The sequence below is a fragment of the Pinus tabuliformis genome, chromosome 8, assembly GCF_031772625.1.
Source record: "Pinus tabuliformis cultivar Carrire ecotype Pingquan chromosome 8, CPIR1, whole genome shotgun sequence".
Taxonomy (NCBI): Eukaryota; Viridiplantae; Streptophyta; class Pinopsida; order Pinales; family Pinaceae; genus Pinus; species Pinus tabuliformis.
The window spans coordinates 401,078,998-401,106,369 of record NC_142294.1 but is presented as its reverse complement, the minus strand read 5'-3'; the positions used below and the strand labels follow the sequence as shown (position 1 = coordinate 401,106,369).

At 38.1% G+C, this 27,372-nt stretch overlaps 1 protein-coding gene across 1 annotated transcript; it reads left to right on the top strand.

The window, feature by feature from the left end:
- Nucleotides 1-19,202: 19,202 nt before the first annotated feature.
- Nucleotides 19,203-19,685, top strand: LOC149235766 (uncharacterized). Its single transcript, XM_089368655.1, has one exon. The coding sequence runs from the start codon at nt 19,203-19,205 to the stop codon at nt 19,683-19,685; it is 483 nt and encodes a 160-aa protein (XP_089224781.1).
- The last annotated feature ends 7,687 nt before the right edge of the window (nt 19,686-27,372 follow it).

The window sequence follows — 27,372 nt, the reverse complement described above, 5'->3', positions numbered from 1 at the left end:
AAGATAATTTGGATTAATCATAACAAAATCTATGTTTTGCACATTTGAATACTAAACATAGATTTGTGTACTCGTTTAAGGATTTTATATTAATTTATTTCATTAATTGTACACTTGTAATATTCATTTCTTTGTCTAATATAATGATTGTCATAGTACTTTGTTTTTGACAATTCTTAATAATATATTTTTGTGTTGCTTTTTTTTCAATGCCTATGGGTAATGCTGCTTTGTAATGGAAAAACAAACTTGGTGTATGTTTGGAGGGTTAGTTGAGTTTTTTATGCCTTGATTTTTTTTCACCACTTTTAATTTCATTATATTCCTTCATTTTTCATCACTTTTAATTTCATTATATTGTTTTTTCTCTTTTATGTCATTTTTCTGAGATCATTTTGCGCCTTATGATAATTTAATTGCAATCATTGAGCCCTTGTGCCAATAATCATTTATGAAAACTTTTGTTTGGTATCCCATCTTTAAAGACGATCATGTAAATATTTTAGATTTTCTTAGAGGCCACTGCATTTGAGAATGACTCTTTTTTGCATCAAGGTCAAGTTGTCAACCTTTGTGGTGAATTGGATTTTTTTTAAAATAGGAAACTAGGGCCAAACTCCATGTGGGTCAACTTATTTATGGCAGCCGATATTTTTCTTGGATTCCTCTCTCCGAGAAGTGTAGGATTGATCTAATGATCATATGATTCTGACATGTATTCATGGAGATATGAATTTATTTGTATTCTTGACAATTTGTCAAGGTCGACCAGCAAGCAAAACAGTGAATTTCGACCCCAACTTATCCTCAATGCTTCATATAAAAGGAAGATACCTTGTGGCATTATTTCACACATCTCATCTCACATTCTTCTCTCTCCTACGCATTAGAGGAGCACCTCTCTCTCACATGTGTGGCTGAAAGGAGGACACAGATTCTGGTTAGGGCAGTGTTGACTTGGGTTGACCGAGCTACATGTGGGTAGATTGGACATCATTGACCAGTGTGGAGACTTCTTTGATTGCGGATTGGGTTGGGCAACCTCTTCTAGTCATGCCACATTTCTGGGCAGCTTCCTTGATCTGTTTTGACACCACATTTTTACCAACGTTGACTGTCAAAGGTTGACCACAAATCTATCCTAGTGTTGACTGCAGTTTAACTGAAGATTTCAGATTGTTTTGGGTTTCCTATTCTTGCTGTTGGAGGCCAAGTTTACTGAGGTTGAATAGAGGTCAAATATGACCTGTTTGACCAGCCTTGACTTTGTTGGTTAGGGTTTCGTTCTTGTTGTCATAAAAATACAGATTTGTATAATTGTACTATCTCTCTCTCTGCTGAATTATTGAAGAATATAAGAAGTAATAATCAACGGTTTCCCTGCATTGGGGTTTGTCCCTGGCTAGTGCCACATCTTGTGTTCTCTTGTCTTGAATTGTCTTCTACTATTATATTTATGTTCTATCTGCATTTTACTATCATGCTGATGTGATTGCTATTCTGGAAATTGATATTGGGCTAATAAGAAAATTTGAAGTAAATTCTCTTAAGCATAGAACATACCAAAATTAACATGGTATCAGAGGTGAGGTGAAGACAAAGCCCAAGCAAGAGTGAAATAGCAATCATCGAAGATAGATGGAAATGACAAAAGGCTCAATGGGTTCCTCATCCCACTTCCCAGTTGAAGACAAGCTCCGTGAGAAGTCTGACTATCACAGATGGAAGATGTCTCTTGATCTGATATTGGAAGAACAAGAAGTGTTGGACTATGTGAGGGGTAAAATCCTGGAGCCTCCATCAAATGCACTGACTGCTACAAAGAAAAAGTAAACTAAGGGTGAAGTCAAAGCGAAGAAGTTTATTCGAGATTCAATTGGCAAGTGCCTCGTGGGCTACATTTTCGATTTGAACCCCTCCAAGGAGATCTATGACAGATTGGTAAGCTTGTTTAAGGTTAGTGATGCAAATCAAGTTTTGTTCCTCAAAAATAAGTTGAAAGATATTAAGAAGGGAAAGGATGAGGATGTTCAATCCTACTTCTTAAGGATCAGAGATCAAGAATGATCTTCTATCAATTGGAGAAGTCATTCCTGATAGGGAACTAACTATCACTACCCTTGGAGGGCTCCCATCCAAACGATATATATTTAAAACCACTCTTCTCAATAATGATCGAATTTCGAGGTTTGAAGAATTGATGTCAAGATGCATTTAAGAAGAGACAAGGATGGTGGAGCAAGAAATTCCTTCATACAAAGGCAACCCCACTGCTTTCTCCTCTCATGCCAAAAGGAGAAATAATTCTGGGTCTAAAGGTCATTTCAAAGGAAAGCTCGAATCAAAGGGTGGAAGCAAGGGAAGATGCTTTGTTTGCAATAAAATTGGCCACTATGTGACGGAGTGTCCAAATAGAAATGAAACATCACATGATGATGATCACAATCACTCCAAGGGAAACTTCAACAACAACAATCAAAGGAATGGCAGGTTCAATGGAAAAGGAAAGAGGAACGCGGGAAATCAAGGAAATGGTCAACCCTCCAAGAAAGCAAGGAACTCTAGGCATGAATCAAATGTTATTAACAATAAGCAATATGAGTATTATCTGATATCGTCCCTCTCCACTATCTCTCCTCCGGACTCGTTTAGAAATTGGCTTATTGATAGTGGTGCCCTAAGGCACTTCACTGGTTACATGGAAGCTCTCTCTAATCTGATAGAGAAGGGGACAAAATTGGAGATTATTCTTGGAGACAATTCCACCTATCTTGTAAAGGGTGTAGGGAATGTTACCCTTCAATTAAATCGGGATAACACAATCCATTTACAAGAAGTATTATATGTACCTGATCTCAAGATGAACTTGGTGTCCATTTCGGCAATGGAAGACAAAGGCTACAAGGTGGCATTCATCGATGGAAAGGTACGTGTTTGGAAAAATGATTTTAAAGATGATTTTACTATTGGAATCCGGGTTGACTTTTTATATCAAGTTGGACGAAGTCCACTAGGGGTTGACTTTTTATGCCCGAGTTCGAAGTAGAGCATGGAGGTGTATGCCTAGGATGTGATGAAGGAAAGCTTAAAAGAGGACCATTCCCCTCAAGTAATAGCAAGACCTCTGATATTTTGCAGTTGGTTCACTCCGAAATATCTGGTATGATGCCCGTAAACTCTTTGGGAGGATATCTATAATATCTCACTTTTACAGATGATTATTCTCTTAAGGCTTGGATCTACTTCTTGAAAAAGAAGGATGAAGTGTTCATCTAGTTCTGTCACTTCAAAGGCTTGATCGAAAATCAAACCAAGAAGAGAATCAAGATATTAAGGACTGATAATGGGACCGAGTATATATCCAATGAGTTCCATGACTTTTGCAAAGAAGCTGGCATTAAGAGGGAGACCACAACACCATACACTCCTGAGAAAAATGGTGTGTTTGAAAGGAAGAATCTTACGATTGTGGAAGTTGTTCGTGCCATGCTCCATGATCAAAGGCTTTCGAAGTTTCTATGGGTCGAAGCTATGAATATCGTCGTATATGTTCAAACCGATGCCCTTATCAAGCATTGGACTCAAAGGCTCCAGAAGAAATGTTCACTGGTAAGAAACTCGATGTCTCTCATTTTAGAATTTTTGGAAGTCTCGTATACTTTCATGTGCTGAAAGAGAAGAGAAGTAAATTGGGTACATCTGGAAAGAAAGGAATCTTTGTGGGCTATAGCCAAAATACCAAGGGCTATAGAATTTATGTGGTTGGTCAAAGGGAATTTGAGATAACTCATGATGTTACCTTTGACGAAGATATGGCTCTTAGCAAGGTTGACAATCTTCCTATTCCAAGGAAGGATAAAGAAGTTGATACCAGGAAACTGGATGAAAAAGAAGATGAAATGTTGCCGAATGTTGAAGAACCTATGGATCATATTGATCCTCCTCCTCTAGAGCCCTCCTCCTCTAGGAAGAGACCCTCATGGATTAGGGAGACTCTTGAAGATGCCGAGATACATATTGCACCCAAAGGGACTTTTTGTGAAAGCAAGAAGCCGACCAGGTATCAGGGATACTTGACAATTATGAGCACCATCATTCAAAATGAGCCTACATCATTCGAAGAAGCCATGAAGCATCAAGTATGGAAGGATGCTATGAATGAAGAATACGAGTCCATCATGAATAATGATGTCTGGGATATGGTCCCGAGACCCCAAGACAAATAATTTTTCACTTCGAAATGGCTTTACAAAATCAAGCATGGAGCTGATGGGAGTGCTGAAAAGTACAAGGCACGCTTTGTTGCTTGAGGCTACTCTCAAAAGAAAGGTGTGGATAATGATGATATATTTGCACCTGTTGCATAATACACCACCATCTCATCGATCATAGCGCTTGCTGCTTTGCAAGGATGGAACCTACATCAGATGGATGTCAAGATCGCTTTCTTGCATGGTTCGATTAAAGAGGAAGTATATGTGGAACAACTCAAGGGGTTTGAGATTCATAATCGGGAATATCATGTATGCAGGTTGAAGAAAGATCTGTATGGGTTAAAAAAAGCACCCCAAGCTTAGTATGAGAGGATTGATAGCTATTTGATGAAGCTAGGATTCACTAGGAGTGAAGATGATCCGAACCTTTACTCTAAGGTTGAAGATAATAAGCCTCTCATACTGGTGTTGTATGTTGATCACCTCTTTCTGACTAGTGCAGACCCTCTCATTAACAAATATAAGAGGGAGTTGGCTTCCGAATTTGAGATGAAGGACCTAGGGCTAATGCACTACTTCGTAGGGTTGGAGGTCTCGAAAAATCCAGGAGAAATTTTCCGATCTCAAGGAAAATACGTGGTGAAGATATTGGAAATATTTGGGATGGTGTACTGAAAGCCTGTGACTACCTCGATGGAGCTTAACTTCAAGAAGCTATGCGGTAGTGCTGCCGGACCTGTATTGGGAAATGCTTCTAAGTATTGTCAACTCATAGGAGCATTGATGTTCTTGGTGAACCCTTGTCTCGATATATGTTTTGCAGTCAACAAGTTGAGACAATATATGGTTGAGCCTCATCACTCACATTGGATTGGTGCCAAGAATCTTCTAAGATATCTTTGGGGGCATAATCAATCATGGACTGAGATACACTGTCGGAGATGTGAGGTTGCATGGTTATTCCGATGCTGATTGGGTAGGCAGTGTGGTGGATCGCAAGAGCACTTCCGGGTGCTATTTCTTCTTGGGTTCTGCTTCAATATGCTAGATGAGCAGGAAGCATAAGTCAGTGGCTTTGAGCATCGCTGAGGCCAAATACATTGTTGCGAGTATGGCCTCCTGTGAAGATGTCTGGTTGCGGAAGCTCTTTAGTGAGTTGTTTGGAAATATGTTGGATACTACCGTGATCCTTTGCGACAACCAGAGTGGGATTCGTTTATCAGAGAATCCCGTATTCCATGATAGCTCCAAGCACATCGATATTAGGTACCACTTTATCCAGGATATGGTACAATGAGGAGCAATAAGGCTCCATCATATTGGGACTGATGAGCAGATTGCCGACATTCTGACGAAACCCCTGGGAAAGGTCAAATTCTTGACTCTCTGAGAATGACTAGGAGTCATGGAGAGACCCTCTTATGAGGGTCCCGTATGATATGTACATTGAGCTCTGGGAGCTCTGAGGGGCTTGGGGTACTTCTTGGAGCGATGAGCAACCATAGGGTGAGTGGTTCAGCCTTCCCCTAGTAGTTTGTTGTGTGTAGGGTGAGTGGTTCAACCTTCCCCTGTGATGCCCTGTGGCGACATGTAGGCAGGATGAGTAGTTCATCCTTCTCCTATTGAGACATCCTACCCATGCAGTCTCGGACTCATGGGAAGTACCTCCCATCTGGCCAATGAGTAGGGAAATGAGGATAGGAACCATAGTAGTACCGATGGACGCATCGTGTAACTATTGTACTCCCTATCCTAGGATGATATTGATCTGGGATCAATTGGAACTGACTTCGGGTTAGTAAGTGGTATGAGACACTTTCTTTATTTGGAACTAATTTCATATTAGTAAGAATGGTATGACACACTCTCTTCATTGGGACTGACTTCGGGTCAGTAAGAGTGCTATGTGACACTCTCTATTTGGGGTTGACTTCGGGTAAGTAAGAGTGTTATGTGACACTCTCTATCTGGGACTAACTCGGGTCAGTAGAGAATGGTATGATACATTCTCGATCACTTACTCTTCTTCATAGTTCAGCAGAGTAGAGTAGAACAATGCAGTGCATTGATGGCACAGATAGTACTGAGAGACAGATGGATTAGCAGATGGAGTTCTCCCTAGTTGAGAGGGAGTGTTAAAATTGGAAACTAGGGCCAAATTCCATGTGGGTAACCTTATTTATGGTAGCTGATATTTTTCTTGGATTCCTCTCTTCGAGAGGTGTAGGATTGATCTAACGATCATCTGATTCCGAAATGTATTGATGGAGATATGAATTTATTTGTATTCTTGACAATTTGTCAAGGTCAGCCAGCAAGCAAAACAATGATTTTTGCCCCCAACTTATCCTCAATGTTTCATATAAAAGGAGGATACCTTGTGGCATTATTCCACTCATCTCATCTCTCATTCTTCTCTCTCTCTCCTACACATTAGATGAGCATCTCTCTCTCACACGTGTGGTTGAAAGCAGGACGCAGATTCTGGTTAGGGCAGCGTTGACTTGGGTTGACCGAGGTGCAAGTGGGTAGATTGGACAACGTTGACCAACGTGGAGACTTCTTTGACTACGGATTGGGTAGGGTGGCCTCTCCTCGGCAGACAACATTTCTCGGCAGCTTCCTTGACCTGTTTTGATACCACACTTTGACCAACATTGACTGTCAAAAGGTTGACCGCAGATCTGTCCCAGCGTTGACTGTAATTTAATTGGAGATTTCAAACTGTTTTGGGCTGCCTATTCTTATTGTTAGAGGGCTACCTATTATGTTCTATCTCCATTTTACTATCATGCTGATGTGATTACTATTCTGAAATTGATATTGGGCTAATAAGAAAATTTGAAGTAAATTGCTCTTAAGCATAGAACATACCAAAATCAATAGATTTAGATGTTGTTATCCTTTGCACTTAGGTTCAATTCTTTCATCTGACATGTTGAGCTCATAATGAGCATTTCTTGTAATGACTTCAAACTAGTATTAAAGACAATCATGTAAATATTTTAGGTTTTCTTAGAGAACATTGGTTTTTAGAATGACTTTTTTTGGCATCAAGGTCAAGTTGTCAACGTTTGTGGTCAATTGGATTTAGATGATGTTATCCTTTCCACTTAGGTTCAATTCTTTCATCCCTATCCTATAACAACAAGGTTCAAAGTCATAAACTCAACAAGTCACTTACTGAAATTAAACCTAGATGGAAAGGATAATAAAGTAACTTTAGATTTGAAAGACAAATGCAAGTAGACTTCAATTTCTTTGAAATTTCAAATATAGAAATCATTGAGTAAAAACCAAGATGAATTATTCTCCACAATCAAGTGAAATCTCAGAATATCGCGTTAATATTCAATGCAAAAATACTTTTGACATAGCCCAAGGCACCATATAGATTATGTTTTAAATAGCCATAGAATAATTCTTATGCTGCCCAGAAAAAAAAGATGTATTAGTTAAATCTAAAATGTAACCCCCCTCAATGAAAAGTATATATCTTAAATAAAGATGTATTGGTTAAATCTAAAATGTAACACCCCTCAATGAAAAGTAAATATTTTAATTGCTTTCACTTCATGGCTTTGGTAATCATGGGCTAAGTGTAAAGTCAAGTGAAACTTTAATTTTAAGTTATTATAAAAAGGTTATGGCAAGTCTTGGAATTCACAGGATAAGGTCCTAGATGAAAATTTACAAGACAGTTACTCCTCTCCCTAGAGATAAATAATCTCAGAAAGTTACTCCTATCCCTAGAGATAAATAATCTCAGTTGGGACGAGAGAGCCAAGAGGGTGAGAGGGAAGAAAACCTGAAGCAACCTTGGAGACATGGTAACTAGTTGGAAGATGTCTAGGAGAGGACAATCAAGTAGCTTGCTGGTGGTCACTATGTGTCTGTGAGTTCTCTGGTTAGATTGTTGTGGTCTTGATGCCTGCGAACATAACTTTATAGGTCGTTGTCTATCAACTACTCTCAGATTTGAAAAGGCTCAGGGGGAGAATTGGACGTGATTGTCATTCTCACTGATTGGAAGGAATGTTATCTCTCCTAGTTGAATTCCAGGACTGCCAAAACCTAAACAGATAAGTATTTTAGTGCATGTTGGTAGAAACCTTCTAAAAATTATCTTTTTGTAAAATTACTTCTGAAAACTATTTTTATAGTTTTATGGTTGGCCTATCAAGTTGAAAAGCATAAATAGATAAGTGGGAAATGTACTGTTGAACCATTCCATGTTTGTTACATGTTTTAAGTATCATGGTTGCAATGGCAGATCCTTCCTGAAAAACTGTAATAGTAAGATACTTGCTGTAAAGGCTGAGATAATTGTTACTCTTGGAACATTGATGAAAATGGTGTGTTTCGTTAATATTACATGGTAAACAATGTAAACAGATATTATTTTACTGGTATGGTATGAGACTATGACGAACAAGGTTAGTTCCAGTTGGCAAGCGGCGTTTTACCATCCAGAACAGCCCTTGTTCAAAATATATAAATACAATATCCTCCAAATGGTGAGTTGCAGGTCCCGCCTAATCACTGGAGCAGTAACAATACCAACTCTGTAATGAACAAAAGATAGTAAAATTGCAATAGGTTGTAAGCCCATAGTAAACAAATATGAATTGGAAGTGCAAATAGTATTTGAATACCCATTTACAGCAAGGATTGATTCACAACAATAAGCTGGAAATACATAAAAAGCTGAACCATGAAGGTTAAAAGACGGAGCCAAACTGTTATATGCAATATGGTAATTGTAGGAAAGAAAACACGGCAATGAAAAGACATGTAGAATATTCACCATTTAAATAAATAAGAACCCGGAGATACCCAGAATTCATACCCAGAGATACTAAAATTTGCGCATAAAATCGGGCAGTATTGTAAACATTTGATTAACTAAGATAATCGTAATACCCAGAGAAGGGGCAGGCCGAATGGCCACATTCATAAAAGTTATATAGCTGAGCTGACCAGAAAATCCAAGTCTGATTTCGGCAGCAAATTTATACTCCAATGCCGAGGAAACAGAAAAAGAATGAGCAAGATGGAATATGAAGAAAATGTTCTCTTTACATGTGTTTTACAGTTTGAGATCCAAAGAAGGCTTCTTTTCCTTCTTGCTTGATCCAGTAGGCTTCTCCGTGAATATAAAAGGCTTCCTTTTCTTCTTGCTTGATTCAGTAGGCTTCTCCTCAGCGAATATATGGACCTTAGATCCTTCTGCGCCATCCAAAAGCGATTGAAATTTTGTGGGCATCTTTCCTGGAGTCGAAATGGTATCTGGGTTATTTGCACTCTATAATATAGTTGAGGAATGAAGGCGTGAACTAGGTAGAGCAGTTGGTATATTTGCATTGATTACAGCTTCCAACAGAGCGGTAAACCCAAACATTGGACGAGGGTAGGAAGGCAAACGAGCAGCATGTTCATTGCGAAAAAGCAAATCATATGTACCCGCTAACTGCCTTGTCATGGTATCTGACATCATGGAAGCAGATGTACTTTGCGATGTATTATTTTAATGTTATTTTTGACATTTTGGTGATAATGAAAAGGGTTTCTTTGATCGAGAACTAAGTTGACTCAGAGGGATGAAGCTCTTGGGTTAGGGCCCAACCCTAGCATTAGAGGATCCTCTTCTTTTTGTACATGTATCCTTAGATTAAAATCATAGATTAGTTTCTGAAATTATTTTTGTTTTGTTGAATTTGCATGTCTTTGAATGTTTGGTTAGTTTCGCTTCCATTAGTTGGAGAAGTAGATCAGTTCTATAGTAGTGAAAAATAACTTTAGAAAAGCTGGTGACAGTGGCCTCATCCTGATCTCCCTCATGGAATCATGATTTGAGGGCCCCACTCTCACAGCCCCAAAAACAAAGTTATCTTTTAGTTATTACATAGCTTAGGATTTCTTGTCGAGTAGACCATTGTTAATGATTTCTTAGAAGCACCTACAATTGTCATTTTGGTTCCTTAAGTTTGTTGTGGATTAGAAAACATTCCATTCCATAGATTTGATCCACTAGCCATCAATAAATCAGTTTCTCAAATTCAAATCATCTTTTCCACATTTACATAAAGTTGTGCATAAATGAAGAAATGAATATGCGTTGTTGTAGGAGTTTTTGATTTGCAGGGACGAACTCATTCCACCAGCCTCATCTAAAGTTTTCTCCATCTCTTGCCAAACCCTACCAATCACCAATTCAGACTTCTGTTTGTAGCTACTGTGGACAACCACCTTGAGAAAATCCAACCATCCTAAGGAGTTGGGTTGATCCTTGGGTAGTGTGCACCTTCGCCATACCTTATTCCACCATTATACACATTCCCAACACTTCCTTTCACCTTCCCTACTGTCCTACAACTTTCAGCTAAGTATCTTGCAGTAAATTGGGACGTCCTGTAGTAACTACAAGAAATCCTGTAGCAACTATAGGAAACCCTATAGCAACTTGTTTTAGACTGTTTTGGGCAGAAATAATGGTTAGAGTCTAGGGAAGGCCTTCAACTTGACCTCCATACCCCTCAATGCCATTTTTGACCAATTTTCCCATATCTTCCTCTCCTGCAAAAGATCAACTTGATTAGCTTAACATTTACATTTCTAAATTGAAAACCAAAACTGTTTTCTACAATATTTAGCTAATGCATTCGTACATCAGTCTTGGAAATGTTAGGATCATTTCCATGCCTACTTAGTCTAGATAAATAGATGATAGAATGCAAGGTTAAGTAAGGTCTCTTTTCCAGGTAATATGTGTTAATTCCTAGCTCGATGATTTCATGTCATGTTCATAGCACTTTCTATTGAGCACTTTCATTTCTTTAAGATTAGGCAAGAATTTACTTTCTGCATTAAAGATAGCTTTACATTAAGTAGTCAACCTCCTTCTAGTCAATAGAAGACTGGTTTGAAAAACCCTAGTGGTCTATCGGCCCAGTAGAGAAGTGACAAGAGTAGACTGGTGCATCTGTTGTGTATATAGCATTATCACCTCCAAGTTTGTACAAACCTTGTGTGGATAAAGTAAATTTGGTCACCCTAGGAGTTGCAACATCCTTTCTGCAATATTGGGGCTCAACACTTTTTGGTGTCGTTGCCGGGGAGGTGTCTAGGTAGATGTGATTTCTTATTTCCTTTTTGTTTTGCATTCAATAGATAGTTGTAATTTATGCTTTCTTTCCATTTGACAAGTAGTTCCATTCAACAAATAGTTGCAATTTCTTATTTATTTCCATTCTGCAAGTAGTTCTAAAAAACATTAAAAGAAAAAAACAAATTTCTTTCAAGCCTCATAGGAGTAGAGACAACTTAGGAAAATTTATGCCCAAATACCCCCACACCATCAAACAACCAACCTTCCCTGTTTTTCAGTGGTTGTGAGCTAGAGGACCCATTAGGTGAACAACCAGAGATCTTTGAAGAGCCTATTGGGGAAGAAGAAGAAACAATTCCACCAACCTACACCATGGCTGAAAATGGAAATGGGATTGAAAATATAAATGGAGCTGAAAACAAAACTGAGGGTGATTTTCCCATTAGAGAAACTAATGGAGATGCTAGGATGAAAAACATAAACCCCTCTGCCCTTCCTCACTTCCATGGCTTAACCTTAGAGGACCGTGATACCTTTTTATTCGAGTTTGTTTTCATCTGCAAAACTTATGATTATACCTCTGATGATTATAAGTTGAAGTTGTTTCCATCCACCCTTAAGGGTGTAGCCTTGCACTGGTTAATGGGTTTACTTGGGGACAACATCACTATCTGGGCTCAAATGCAACAAGCCTGCAACAACAAGTACGAGATTATTGTAGGTCCAAAGACACCAAAGAATAAATCTTTAGAATGACCTTGGGACATGATGAATCCTTGGAAGAATATGAGGAAAGGTTTAAACTAAGCTACAAAAGGGCCAAATGCACCCTTGATCCTGAATCACTCAAGCTAGTCCTTCTTACGGGGATAAGGGAAGATATCCTAGAAACACTAAACATTGTCTTGGGAGGGGACATCTACCAGTTATCTTATGATGATATCAAGGCAGTTTTCAAAAATCATTATGGGGTAGCCAAAAAGAAGGGTAGGGCTAGTCAAGCTTTGGTCAGTTCAGCTTCCTCTAACACAGTCATCAAAAGTGAAATTGGGAACATGTTAGAAGACTTTAAGAGTGAAATGTTGCATACCCTTGCTCTGCAAATGGACACCATGAAAATCAAGAGGAAGTAGGAGGAAGCAGAAAGAGCCTTAGCTACCTTTCACCCTAGATGCACGAGGAGGCACCCTAGAAATGAATGTTCATTGAATCTTATAGAGATCTGCTCAGTCTGTGAGGAGAACCACTCCACAGACAAGTGTCCTTCTCTGTCTGGATTGAAATCTATGTATCAAGGAACTGAAGGTGTGACTGAACAACTCTGCTATATCAACCAAAGGAGGCCTCAAGGACCTCGAACACACCAATAGGGCATGCAAGAGGCCTCCTATATATTTTATAAGCCTAACCAAAATGCATCCATTCCCCCTTGGTGTCCTTCTACTCATCCTTCATGGTCCACACCTTCTCCCTGGTCTTTTGGACCTCAATACCATTCCCAACATGCGAGTAAATCATTTCAGCCATATGCTCCCCCACAACCTCAGTGGAATACATCATCATAGGGGTGGAGGCCCCCATACAACCAATATCAAGCCTTACTGCCTCCACCTCCATCTCAACCCGAGCTCCTTCACCCTGCTCTGCCTAAGAAACCTCGGATGCCTGCTGAACCAAATCCGAACCCGAACAACAAATAGGCACAATAGGTCTATAGTGGAGATAAATCCTACCCTTCCTATGTTGTGGAAATTCAAGAAATCAACCTCAGGTCTAGAAGAGTGATTCCAGATAATCAACTTCCATATCCACCTAAGGAGCTTGATGAGGAAACGAAAAAGATTGTTCCTCAAGACAATCCACCCCTTTTCCTAAGATATTAATCCATCCTAGCCAACACACCCAAGAAGGACTGAAATTCTAGGTGAATTGAAAAACTTGTGTGTTAAAATCCCACTACTCGTGATCAGAATCTGGATTAGGGGAAAAAATTTGCTCAAAACAAAAGTGCTTAGAATCACTCGAAAACTGAATGACCATATCCGTCTTGGTGATACGATCCCAACGTAACTCATTTCACTCAAAACGGAGCTCGCATGAGAAAGATATCATGTTCTGATATTTTCGTCAAACATGCAAAATTTTGGGTATAGGGTTGACTCGGATGCTGACTAGGCATTCGTACAACCCAGTCAGCAAAAAGAATATTCCAAGGAATATTCCTTAAAATATTCCCAGAATATTCCCACGGGTGGTTCAATTGAATGGTGAAAAGTGTTGGCAGGTTATTTGGTCAAGGGCATTGAGGTGGACCAATGAGAGGCTGACACATGGCAAGCCCGGACGCTGTCATGTGCCCTCTCAAAGGTCAGATAAAATGTTGTTTGGAAGGTGAGGGAATCGAACCCGCGACCTTGCCCGCACAAGCCCCACTCTCCACCGCTATGCCACAACCATTGGACTTGACATATGGTGGGCACGCTTTTCATTTAAAGAGATTAAATGTGGTTGTTGGGGAGGAGAGGGCCAGCCCCCTCCACATGTGACCAACACTGCAAACCAGGAGCCAACACCAATTTCTAAACATGCGCTTAATGTGCTAACTAAAGTTTAACACTAACTAAACCATGCTTATCCTTAATTAAAGCACAGATTAACTTGGCAGTAGTTTTGACGGGTCCGAATAATCCGGCATTGCTCCCAATTTGGTAGGGTTAACTGCAGTTTCTCCAGATTTGGTAGTGTTTTCCTAGAGAAAACTGAAGAGACCATAACTTCTTCATTATTTGACCAATTTTGGCTCAGAAAGGGTCATTCCTAGATGATTTGGATGATCTGAACACAATGGAATATGTTGCAGAGGTAGAAAGACACTTCTTTATGTTATTTTTCTACCTTAAATTTTAAGGAAGTGTAGGGCCACCGGGAGAGGAGGTCAAGCTTAGATCAAATGCAGTCCAATTACAGAGCTTGGATAGTCATTTTTGGGTTTTTTTCGGTCTTCTTAATCCAATGGAGCAGGTTGCAAAGCCATTGGACCAATGTAGGTGCATGTAATCAGATAATTGAACATTAATCCAAAGAGGGCCTAACCATTGGAGGAGGTCCAAGGAGATGTAGCCCAGGAGGGGTGAACTCCTTTATCAACTTTGTGCTATGAGTTGCTGTGTTTTAATTCTCTACAATTTACTTGTTGTATATGTGTTTTAAACAACTAATTAACCTCAAATTTCTCATAAAATACACTCAACACGACACATAATTCCTCACATTTTGGTTAATTTGAGACGATCCTAAACAAATTTATTTTTAATAATGATGAGGGACCTTGGATAGAATTAAAAGGTTTTCCCAACATCCAGATCATGTTGGTATCAGAGCAAGTTAGGTCATTTTAACCTTGAGATGGTTTGCCAAGTTAGCTAGAAAATTAGCTATTGGTTTTGTATTTGTGCAAGGAGAATTTAACTGCGTGCAAATTTATGTGTGTAAGCTGAAGAAGGGAGATGCTTCTCTGTTGAGAAACTTTTTGAAGCTTTTTGATGCATTACAAGTGTGATGGCAGCTTCAACAAGTGATGTTTCTAATCCATCTTCCTTAGCAAGACTCTTTGATTTAGACATGTTGCAAGAGCATAGCATCATGACTGATATGGCACAAGAGATGAATGAAGATAGGAAGGAGAACACTATACTTCAAGAGGAGTTGATGGCCACGAAGGAGGAGAAGCAAGAGCTTCTTGAAAAGATGCATGAGATGGAGATTCAACTCCATGATGCCAACGAAACCCTAGCCATGTATGTGCATGGAAATGAGGTATGCAATTCAAGTTTATCTTCAATTTCCTCTCAAAATGAATGTTTTGGTGCTTTTGAAAGGAACGCTAGAGGAATATGGTCCAAATTATTGATGAATATGGGCTATGAAGGTGAAGGGTTTGGAAAACATGCACAAGGCATAGTTGAGCCAATTGTTGTTGAGGAAAGGCCCAGGTATTTGGGTCTTGGTTATGGACAACATGATGGATAATGCTCGAAAGCCAAGGATGCACATGAAGGTATTCCAAGAAAGACTTTCATTACATGTTAATTACCTCAAGATTGTGAAGTTTGTGTTCATGAGGAATGCAAAAGTTTTATACTCATTTTGCAAGAATATGCTCATAAGCATGCAACTAGTGGAAATGGAAAACAAGAGGATGTTGAAAGATCTAAGGTCATTGAAACCATTGTTGGTATTCTGAAGAGAGCCACTACCTCATCAAATTCACCTCTTCAACAAGGAGACATAGGTGAATGTGCAAGGTATAAATCTATCTTTAATCAAGTTTCTTTTGATTATGATCAACATGGTAAATCTTCAGATAAGATTTGGAGAAAATTTAAATGTTCCTTTTGTGGTTTAAATAACCATACTATTTCGAGGTGTTGGAAGAGGATAGCCATACACAGGAAAATTTCAAAAGAAAAGAGACAGAAAGCCAAAGGATCATTGGATAATGGAAACCATGTTGAAAAGAATATGCAATTATTTTTCACTCATTGCCATAAGCGGGGTCATCTTGTAGACAAGTGTTGGACTTTGCATCCAACAAGTCATCCATGACATTTGAGGAAGGTGGAGAGATATTTTGGCAAGAATGGAAAAGAGGATTCCATACTTGATGTGGGTCAGGATGATACACATGATGAAGTGCAGCTGAAAGAAGCGCCATTGAAATGGTTTGGAAAGAGATGGTTATATTTCTTAACCAATTAAGGCCTTGCATTTCTTTTTATAATTGATGCACATTTTTCCTTATTGATGCATTTCCTTGTTACTTGGATGCATTTCTTTTCTCCTGAAAATATGTTGCATATTGCATGAAGCAAGATGTTATAAAAGTAGAGTTATGTTGCCTCACTTAGATGCAACAAAGGTGGAAATTTTCAACAACACATTTGCATGCATGTTGTATTCTTGAACTTGCATGTTTGCACCAGGAAGGTGTTTGAAAGTGGAGTATGTTGACTCACTTTATTGTAGCAAATCTGGTCATTTCATCTCTTTAAGTACTCATACATACGAATGGGATTCTTCTACTTGTGAGAGAGTTGAGAATTGTTATACATGCATGATAGTTTGTGTGTGTGAACAGTGGAATTTTTAATAGTTTCATTGTGTTTGAACATGCATCAGTGATTGACTTGTGTTGGTTGATTGCTTTGTTAACATGTATGTTGTCAACTTGAGAATGTTGATCATTTGCACATGCATGAGTGTCGGCTTGTGTGGTCGATTGATTGTTACATGTATGTTATATCAACTTGGAAGAGTTGATTTTGTCTCCAAAGATGAAAGGGAGATGTGACGAATTGTTTCATGAGAATGTGGAATTCTTGTTGTAAATCGTCAAGTTGTTGTACATGCTTTTGCTTGACTTGAAAGTTAGTTGTTTGAAGAAGCATGTTTTGTCGACTTGTGTTTAGTCGATGGTTTATACACCAAGATGTAAGAGTACATGGCGATGTTCACATGATGTGACATTTGTTGCTTTGAAGAAGCAAAAGGAAGATGTCGTCAAGTTATATTCTTGCATGAGTGTTTTTCAAGGTTAATGTTGTTTTTTGTGACAAGATGTCGTAGGATTTTGGAAGGTCCATGCTTGAGCAAGAGGCTCATGATTAGTCTTCATTCTCAAATCATGACTTGAAAAGCATGTTGATACTAGAGGATGATGGAATCAAGAAGCGAAAGTGGACAAAAATGCCAAAAAAAATTGGAGCCACTGTAGACCATTTGACGTGTTGACACCAAGAAGCGAAAGAGATGGCGAATGCATTCTTCTAGATGTGGAATTTGGAACCATGGAGGTAAAAGAATGGTCATTTCTTTTCTTTTTATTACTGATATTGGAACTCATCGATGTAGTTCACTCAGATGGGCTTAACTTGGAAAAGTGGTTTCCAAGGAGAAGCTTGCATCGAATACATGTGTTGCAAAGGAGGAACATGATTCTCAGTGGGAAGGCCATCTGTCAACTTTCCGAGCACCGAGGGATCGCTTTGATACAACGGGGTGTTTAATCAGAAAGTAGCCAGCAAGTGTTGGATTAGGTCAGCAGCAAAAGGAGAACATTGGTTGAAGTGCCAAGCCATTTGCAAGGCAAGGCATGTCAGTGAACCCAAGTGGTTGTCATGGAGATTTTTCAAAGTAGAATCAATTGTATGTAAATATTCCTTGCATGTAAATCTAACAAATTGATAGTTTTTTTGAATTTTTTTACCAAGTTGGCCAAACTTGGAACTAGGGTATAAAGAGAAATTTTTTCTACTAAAATAGCGGGAGCCTAAATTTAATTTCTAAGTTTTTTTTAGCAATTTGGAAGAATTTGGTAATCATAATGTAAAGAAACTCTTTCACAAAGATCACTGGAACCCAAACCTAAACAAAAGAAATGATCAACATTATTCTTTTGTACTTCAAAGTGCTAGAAAACAATTTATTTCACCAACTTAACCATGGCTGAATTTTACAAAGGCCATATTAAAGACATATGCCAATTGAATGAAAATCTCAAGTAATTTCTTGTACTTGTGCACCTTAGATTTACAGGTTGTTGCAAAAATAAATATTTTGAATCAAATACAGGTATAGCTTATAAGTAGGAGGCACATTCTATAGATACCATACTGTGATTTTGAGCGTCTTTGCTCTGAACTACAACAACCTCCATTCTTTGATTTGTTTAAACATAGCTAAGAATATATTTATTGCACATAATAGACCTGTCTCTAAAATTTCAAACAGCTTAGCGAAACAACCATTAAAATGAAAATAAATTAAGGCAAGATGGTTGGCCTTCTACAATTCAAAGAAGACAAAAACAAAAGCTTCAATCCAATGCTAAACATGGAGGAAAAAGAAAACAGAGGCTTCAATCCAATGCTAAACATGGAGGAAAACAAGTGGGTATCAATACCTTATCTGCAGTGCCTACATTGTAGCCTCTCTTTCTAATTCTGAGTTCAGTGATCCATTCGTTAGGCAGCAATTTTGGCGATTCAAATGACATGAAAGGCTTCCGTAGTTTAAATGAAGTAGTCGTACCAAGCCAACTGTTAACTTTCTCTCCAGTGGTCTAAGCTTCAACGGTTTGAGGTTATATATCCAAGATGAAATCAACATACTTTCTCCAAGGACAATAGAGGAAGCATACTAGTGCGCCTTGAAGGCAGAAAAAAAGATAGCTAGGAAGCAAAGCTCTGGCAGAGGACATGGTTTTTCCAAAGGGAAAGGACAGACAAATGGAAGAGGAAAGTTTCCTGCGCAAAAGAATGATGAAGGCAACTCAAATCAGCAAGGGCAGTCAGAGAAAGAAGGTGGCAGCAGAGGAGGAAGATCTTACCAGAGAGGTAGAGGTAGAGGAAGAGGCAAGGAGACTGTCTACTAGTGTTACAGATGTAACAAATTAGGTCACCGATCTTGAATGTCCTAATAATGACAATACGGGACAACGAGGTGCATACATAGCTCAAACCGAAGAAATAGAGGCACAAGTACCTAAGGTAGAGAATGTGTTAGAGACTGGAGAGGTGTTGATGATGTAAAAAGTCCTGTTAAAACTAGCAAAGGGGACTATTGAACCAATCCAAAGGAAATCCTTATTCAAGACAATGGGTGAGGCAAAAGGAAAATGTTGGAAATTGGTGATTGACAACGGAAGTACAGACAATCTACCCTCCCAAGAAACGGTGGAAAAATTGGGATTGAAAAATATTGAGCACCCCACACCTTATAAGGTATTGTGGTTGCAAAAAGGACACCAATTGTTGGTGTATGAACAAAGTGAAGTTGAGTTTTAGATAGGCAAGTATAAAGAAAAGGTGCTCTGTGACATAATGCCAATGGATGCTTGGCACATTCTTTTGGGTTGCCCATGGAAGTTTGATAGGAAGGTGACATATGATGGAGAGAGCAATTGTTATAAGTTCGAAAAGGATGGCATCAAGCACACTCTTGTACCATTGAAAGAGGAAGGTACAATTGAAACAAGCAACCCAAAAGCATTGTTGCTTAGTGGAAAGGAATTTCTACAACAGATGGAAGAAGAAGAGGTAAGCTATGCAGTGGTTTGCAAGCTAAAGGTAGTACTTCTGCACATTGAAATTGTAGATTTACCTATCAAAGTTCAAGAGTGGTTGTATGAGTTTCATGATATTGTAGTTGATGAATTGCCAAGTGAGTTGCCACCAAAGAGAAGCATCAATCATCACATAGACTTGATATTGGGAGAAACCCTTCTGAACAAGGCTGCATATCGAATGACATCCAAAGAGAATGAGGAAGTGAGGAAGCAAGCCCAAGAATTATTGGACAAATGACTAATAAGAGAAATTTTGAGCCTGTGTGTCGTACCTAGAGTACTAAGTCCAAAGAAGGGTGGAGAATGGAGAATGTGCACTGACTATAGAGAAATCAACAAGATCACCATTCGTTACAGGTTTCCATTGCCATGGATGGATGATATGATGGATTGCTTGGGTGGGGAAACTTACTTCTCAAAGATTGACCTTAAAAGTGGTTATCATCAAGTTCGGATCAGAGAAGGAGACGAGTGGAAGACAACTTTCAAGACCAATGAAGGCTTGTACGAGTCGATGGTCATGCCATTTGGCTTGTCAAATGCACTTAGTACCTTTATGCGGATGATGAATGAAGTCTTGAAGGAGTTCATTGGTAAGTTTGTCATTGTTTATTGGATGACATTTTAATTTTCAGTCAAACTAAAGAAAAGCACTTGAGACATTTGAAGTATGTTTTAGAGAGGTTGCAACAAGAAAAACTATTGATTAACATGAAGAAGTGTTCTCTTATGAAGAGTGAGCTTGTATACTTGGGTTTTATCATTTTTAAGGATGGCTTGAAAATGGATCCAGAGAAGATAGAAGCAATTGTAAATTGGCCCTCACCTAAGAACATTTTTGAGGTGAGAAGTTTTCATGGCTTAAACAACTTCTATAGAAAATTTATTAGGAATTTTAGTGGAATTTGTGCACCTATCATTGACACCATCAAGAAGAATAGGAAGCCATTTTATTGGACAGCAGTAGCAAAAAAAAAAAAAAATATTGAAGAAGAAGATCATTGAGAAGCTAGTGTTGAAGTTGCCAGACTTCAATCAGCCCTTTCAAGTGAGATGTGATGCTAGTGGGAAATCCATTGGAGTTGTATTGAGGCAAGAAGATAAGCACGTTGCATATTTCAGTGAGAAGATAAATGAAGCAAAACATAAATACTCTTCCTACGACAAATAATTTTATGCGGTGGTTCAAGCTTTGAAGCATTGGAGGCATTACTTGATGCCTAAGGAGTTCGTTCTATACATGGATAATTTTGTCTTACAATACATTATGCAAAAACATAAGTTGAATCATAAACATGCAAAGTGGGTGGAGTTCCTTCAAAATTCCATTTTGTTTCAAAGCATATTAGTGGTAAGGCAAATAAGGTTGTTGATGCCTTGAGTAGGAGATGCTTAATCATGCAGGAAAGTCAAATACAAATTTTAGGCTTTGATTATTTGAAGGACTTGTATGACATTGATGCTGATTTTAAAGAATCTTTTCCAGCGTGTAAAAATGCAGTCAATAGGGACAACAATCCATGGAAAGAGTTTATGTTGCAGGATGGGTTATTGTTCAAGAACAATTTTCTATGTATTCCCAATTTCTTAATGAGGGAAAACATGGTCCAAGAAAACCATAATGGCAGGTTGGCTAGACACTTTGGTGTTGAGAAAACACTTGGGCAGCTGAGTCACTTCTGTTTTTGGCCTAAGATGAAAGCATATGTACAGAGGTACATGAGTAAGTGTAGGGTATGTCAACATGTGAAAGGGAGAAGTCAGAATGTTGTACTATACATGCCATTACCCATTCCCAACACACCTTGGGATTCAGTGAGTATGGAATTTGTTTTGGGTTTACCGAGAAATCAACGAGGTAATGATTCAATCCTTATAGTTGTGGATATATTTACTAATATGGCTCATTTCATTCCATGTTTCAAAACTAGTGATGCTACCCATGTGGCTAATTTGTTTTTTGATGAGATTGTTCGATTGCATGGTTTTCTAAAATGTATAATCTCTAACAGGGACACAAGATTCACCAGACATTTCTAGAGGACCTTGTGGAAGAAACTTGGCACTAAGCTAAATTTTAGCTCAGCCTATCATCCACAGTCTGATGGGAAAACAGAGGTTGTAAACATCAGTTTGGGTAATTTGTTGAGGAGTTTAGTAGGTGACTGACCAAAGCAATGGGATCATGTGCTAAGCCAAGTTGATTTTTCCTATAATGACTCACCAAATAGGAGCACAAGAAAAAGTCCATTTCAGATCTTGTACGATATGCATCTGAGGGTAATTTGTGAGCTAAGAGATTTGGGAAAGCTTGAGCATAGAAAGTGCTAATGGAGATGATTTTGCAATAGTCATGAGCTGCACGAGCAAGTAAAACAAATATTACAAGATACAAGAAACATCTTCAAGCAATGAGAAGATTTACACAGGAAAGAGGTAAACTTTGAAGTGGGAGATGTGGTCCTAGCTCACCTAAGAAAAGAGAGGTTTCCAAGGAAACAATATAACAAATTGAAAATGAAGAAGATAGGACCTTGTAAGATCCTCCGCAAGTTTTCAAAGAATTCTTATGAGCTCGAGTTACCTCTAGGAATTGGCATTTCACCCATTTTTAATGTAGCAGATTTGTATCCCTACACAGTTGGTGATGTGGATCCAGCTTTTGGGAATCTTGACCAGAATGAAGGAAGGGAACAATAGTGGCTGAAACAAATGCCCGTGGCAAAGAGTTTAGAGGCTGAACAGATTTTGGATACACATGTTGCCAAGAAGACCAGAATGAAAGAATACTTGGAATATCTTGTGAAATGGAAAGACCATCCGATGGAGGATCCTTCTTGGATGGATGAAACAACACTATAGAAAGCAGGCCACTCTATAGAAGGCCTTATGAGCAAGAGCTCATAAATTTTTTCTTCCATGGGGAGTCTGATGCAGGTGCATTAGGCCGAGCACATAAAAATGATAAGTTATTAAAGTCATACCAAGATCCTAGAAATGTGATGGATTGATCACATGCCAAGCCTAGAACATTTTAAAGTTTATTTGTGAAAATATTTTGATATTTAGTTAAGATTAGTTAGGAACATCTAGTTAAAAGAAATGATTTTTATAGTTAGTTGGGAGTTAAAGCTAAGGGAAATTGGTTCACATCCGTGAACTCATTCTTGGACAATTTTTTCAGTTTTTGAAAACAAGAAGAGAAAGGAACATTTTATAAAAGGGGAGATTTTTGGAGTGTGTATGGGGCATGCATTTTGCTCTTTGTGTGAGATTAAAGTTAATTGAACATCATTTCTTAGACTAGTGGTTTTTTTTCTATCAGAAAGTCAAATTTGTAAGTGTGTATGAGATATTTAACTGTATGAGCATTTGTGAGGCTTGTTAACAATGATATTAATATCTGGATTTTGAAATTTCTTTGGTCATTACTCTTTAATATATTTCCTAGAAAAATTACTGTGTATAGTGAATAATTTGTGCATCGTATTCTCTCTGTTATTTACATTTAAATGAGAACTTGGAGAATCACATTTCAGTAAATCCTTTAATCTCATGCTCTTGTGTCCAAGATTCTATATTGGAAATAGCCATTTATGTTACAGGTTCGAGAATATAGAGCACTCTGTGTCAAGCCAACAGAAGAAGGGAAAATCTTCATCAAACTTGTGGGTCAAATTCTAATCAAAGAAAGACAAAAATCGAAATTCTTCCATCTGGGTTTTTGTGCCGAGCAGGGTCTGTTTGCTAACACGTGAGCAATTTTCCCAAAAGATCCTTGGTTGGGGATTTCCGAAGTGATCTTTAAACTGTGTTTTTGTAGACTGCGTGACTGGAGAAAACGACTTGTTCCCTTGCACCAACACTTGTGTTTGTAGGAATTGAAGTTGAAAAAGACAACTTCTTGTTCCCTTGTAAAAGACAACTTGTTGTTCCCTTGTACCAATGTCTGTGTTAACCTCACTCTCATGTGTTAAAAATAATTATAAGCCCAAAATAATTAAATTAATTAAAATCAAGAAAGTTGGATTTAATCCTACCTTTCTAGCTTGAGTTTGTTCCTCATAATTAGGAGTCAAGTTAGGCCTAGTTGGTTGAGAGATTCTCTCCAACTAGTTAAGATCCTAGATTAGTGTTTGGTTGAGAGATTTGCTCAACCGTAGTGTCCAAGATATACGAACTATCTTGAGACAAATTCTCCTCATGTATTTATATGTATCATAACCACTATTTTAATAATGAGATTGTGAGGAATGTTGTGAGGCATTTTCCACCATGTCTCTATTGTTTATGTCTAAGATATTTTTATAAATGCTTATTTGATATCCTTCATGTGGTATCAGAGCTTAGATGATGCCTCTTGAGGGTCAAGAGACAGACCAGTTCTCTTCAGGTGAGGATAGGAAGGAAGAGTAAATTTGCGCTCAACACAATCTAGCAAGCACAGTTTAGCATGGGAACAAAATCGTGATGCTTCCATTTCTACGCAATCAGAAGATGGTGGACGAGAAGCTTCTCAGGGTTTGCCATTTCAGCTTGCAATGTGGGACTTTGGACAGTGTGATGCAAGCTCTCACATTTCGGCTTGTTGAAGGAACTGTGAATAAATGAACGTTTCAGAAGTGCATTGGATCACCAATTGAGTTTTATGCTTTTAGTTTGATTCATTGTTAGCATCATTTTTTCTTTAATATTGAAATTAAGTGTTGCTTGCTGTCATTGCTGAAATACTTAGCCTTTCTCACTGACCCCTCGACCTTGACCTCAAGTGGCTCTTCTCTTGCTCATACATACCCTCAGGCTCTACACACTCGACTAGCTCAAGTACTTCTGCTATTATTGTACCTAGAATCAATGGATGCTTTCTCTGCTGCTGAGACTGGTGCATTATATTCCCAATCACCCATGACCTAACCCTTCCGATACTTGGCTACTTACTTTACCACATAGAAGTGACCAAGTGACACCCAAAACCTGTGAACAAGAAGCCCACCGAAGCCCCAAAGCTTCTAAAGCACCGAAGCACAGTAAATAAATAGCATAAACAATGTACCTCTCAACCATTACAAACTTATTGGCTATTACACTCCCAACATTGAGGAGAAAAGTTGAGGACAAAGGCGTTACGAAAGAGAAAGTTTCTTTCCGGAGAAAGCCATTACAATGAAGAAAACTGCATTGAAGAATCAACGTTTGCTAGAAGGAGCTGCCAACGTTTGCTAGATAAAATTGTCTAAGAACCAACGTTTTCCAGGAAAGTTGCGTTAATTTACTTCTCCAAAAAACCATTTTCATAAAGCTATGGCTTTATAATATAAATATTGAAACGTGCCAAACATTTTTTTTTGAGGTGATTTCATGAATTCACATTTTTAATAGGAGTTTAAAAAGTATTGAAAGGTAAAGTTTACTGTTGGAGAGAAGATATGTTTTTTTGTTTGATTTAAATTTGTAATTCTTGGAGAGATAAGAAGTGTTGGTAAGTTGATATTCTGAAATGGAGAGATAAGAAATGTTGGTAATTTTTTATAAATGGAGTAATAAGGTGTAAAATTTTGTAAATGGTTTTTTTGGAGACATAAGTGATCATAGAATTTTTGGATGAGATAAAGGTGTATTGAATTTTTTTATTTTGGAGAGATAAGGTGTGATTTTGTGGAATGATACAGTGAAATTATTTTTGTTGTAATTTTGAAGTGATAAGTGTTTTGTATTTGGAGTGATAAGTGAATTTGTTTAAGAGAAAGTCATTGTTGTAATCCAAAGTAATATTTTACTTTGAGAGAGATTGAGTCAGTGAACATCTAGTTTTTGAAGACAATTTACCTCCAAGGAGTTCTCAAACTTTGTGCTTGAGAAATTTCAACGAAGATGTTGTAAAGATGAAAGGTTGATGTACTCAAATACTTAATAGAGACATATTTTTTGTGGTGTTGAAGTGTCTTAGATCCGCCTAAAATTGAATAAGGGGATATTAGGAACACCTTGTGTAGTGCATGATTCTTGATGTTGCTTATTTTTTGTGTCTAATTTTGACACTATCCTTATAATATGGTACACCTGGAGTACACAACAAATTAAACAAATGCATGCACATAATAAATTCTCTTCAAGCTTAGGTAATCAAACAAACTATAAGCAATCAAGAAGCAGCAACACATAATCATGTTGTCAAAGACGATTCTACATCAACATCCAATCAAGTTAATGAAGTTGTCATCTACATCAACAATCAAGTACATCAACTTTTTGACAATGCACTTGCAACAATTTTGTACTCAAAACAAAATTGTAACTTGCAAATAATATTATTTTTTGTAAGTTAACTTGTAACCAAATTCAAATCAAATTGAGTTGAATTGTAAGGGTGCATTCTTGTGCATTTTTCGATAGTATTCTATACCCTTCTTGGGAATATTCAAGCAATGATCAAGAAAACAAATTCAAGATAGAGATCAAGCAAGTTTAAAAACAAGCAATCGTGATCAAGCGAGTGTGAAAGCAAGCAAGTGCGAGTTCAAACAATCATTTGTTAACACAAGTTCAAGCGAGCGTGCAACAATCAACCAAGCATCAAGCCAGTGAGTTCAACTCTAAAGCAAGCAAATGTGATATTCAAATAACAATCAAGCAAGTTCAAATCTACAACAAGCGAGCGTGAGTTATAGTATTCAATTATTCAAGTCAGCATGTATCAAAGCAAACAAGTTTAACCAAGCAAGTTAGAGAGATCAAGCAAGTGAGCGTGATAAAATAAATCAGGTGAGTGTGAATTCGATTGAATCATTCACAAAGTTCAAGCGAGCATGAAGTTGATTGAAGCATTCAAATAGTTCAAGTGAGCGTGAATTCAAGCAAGTTCACATGGAGAAAAACATTTAGTTGTTACAGATTCTTAACAATCTGATCCTATCAACTGTTGAAGACATGGTGAAAATCAACAAAGCAACTCTTGTTGATATTCAAATGCATTTACAACAGGCACATGAGACAATTGAGTTTCTTCAACTGGAGTCACAATTACAACGAGATGAGTTGCAATAGAGGAGTGATGCTTCATTCAACCATACATATGAATAAAAATGATGATTCCAAATCACTCATCCAGACAACTTCAAGTGTAGAAGTTGTCCATGATCAAGTTCAACTTTCTTCTTCCAAGCCAATCATCAATCCGTGGGAAGAAATCCAAAGAAACAAAAATCGGCGTGGATTAAGATATGACAAAGATGACAACAACGTGCATATCCTAGATTATTCAAAGCCGATAAAGTTCATTAGTGCAGGATTTCTTGATCAAGTAACATCAACAAGCCATGTGAAAGTTGAAGACAAACCCACATGCAAACATTTTCAAAGAATAGGTCACATGGAAGATCATTGTTTTGATCTCCATCCTTGTCACCATCGTGGCAAGCAGAATCACTCATTAGAAAAATGTTGCAAACAAAACCAACCAACTAGATTGAAGATCAATTATGCATGGATTGATCCTTGGGAATGGCCATCAACAGTTAAACAATTGTATAAATTTTACAACAGAATTCAATCTCACCTATTGCAGCCAACAATCAAATGAAGATGATACTCTCATGCACTTGAACAAAGGAGTACAATAGTGAATCTCTCCTACACCTGAAGGGGGGGAGTTCAGAAATTAAATGTAGATGATTGCCTCTCCTTTCAACTGACAAAGGGGGGAATTAAGGGTGGTTTTCAGACTAAAAGTCTCGACAACATCGACAACATCAACTAGTGGGCGCTATCAACATTTTGTTAGTGGACAAGCAAATGGGATGCTGATTGAAACCAAAGGACAAATGTATCCTTTTGCAGCTTGGCACCTGATGGAGTTTTCAAGAGATGTATGAGACTTGCAATTGATTCATGTTCTCTTCGGATTGGAGTTTTTGCAGCATCCAACT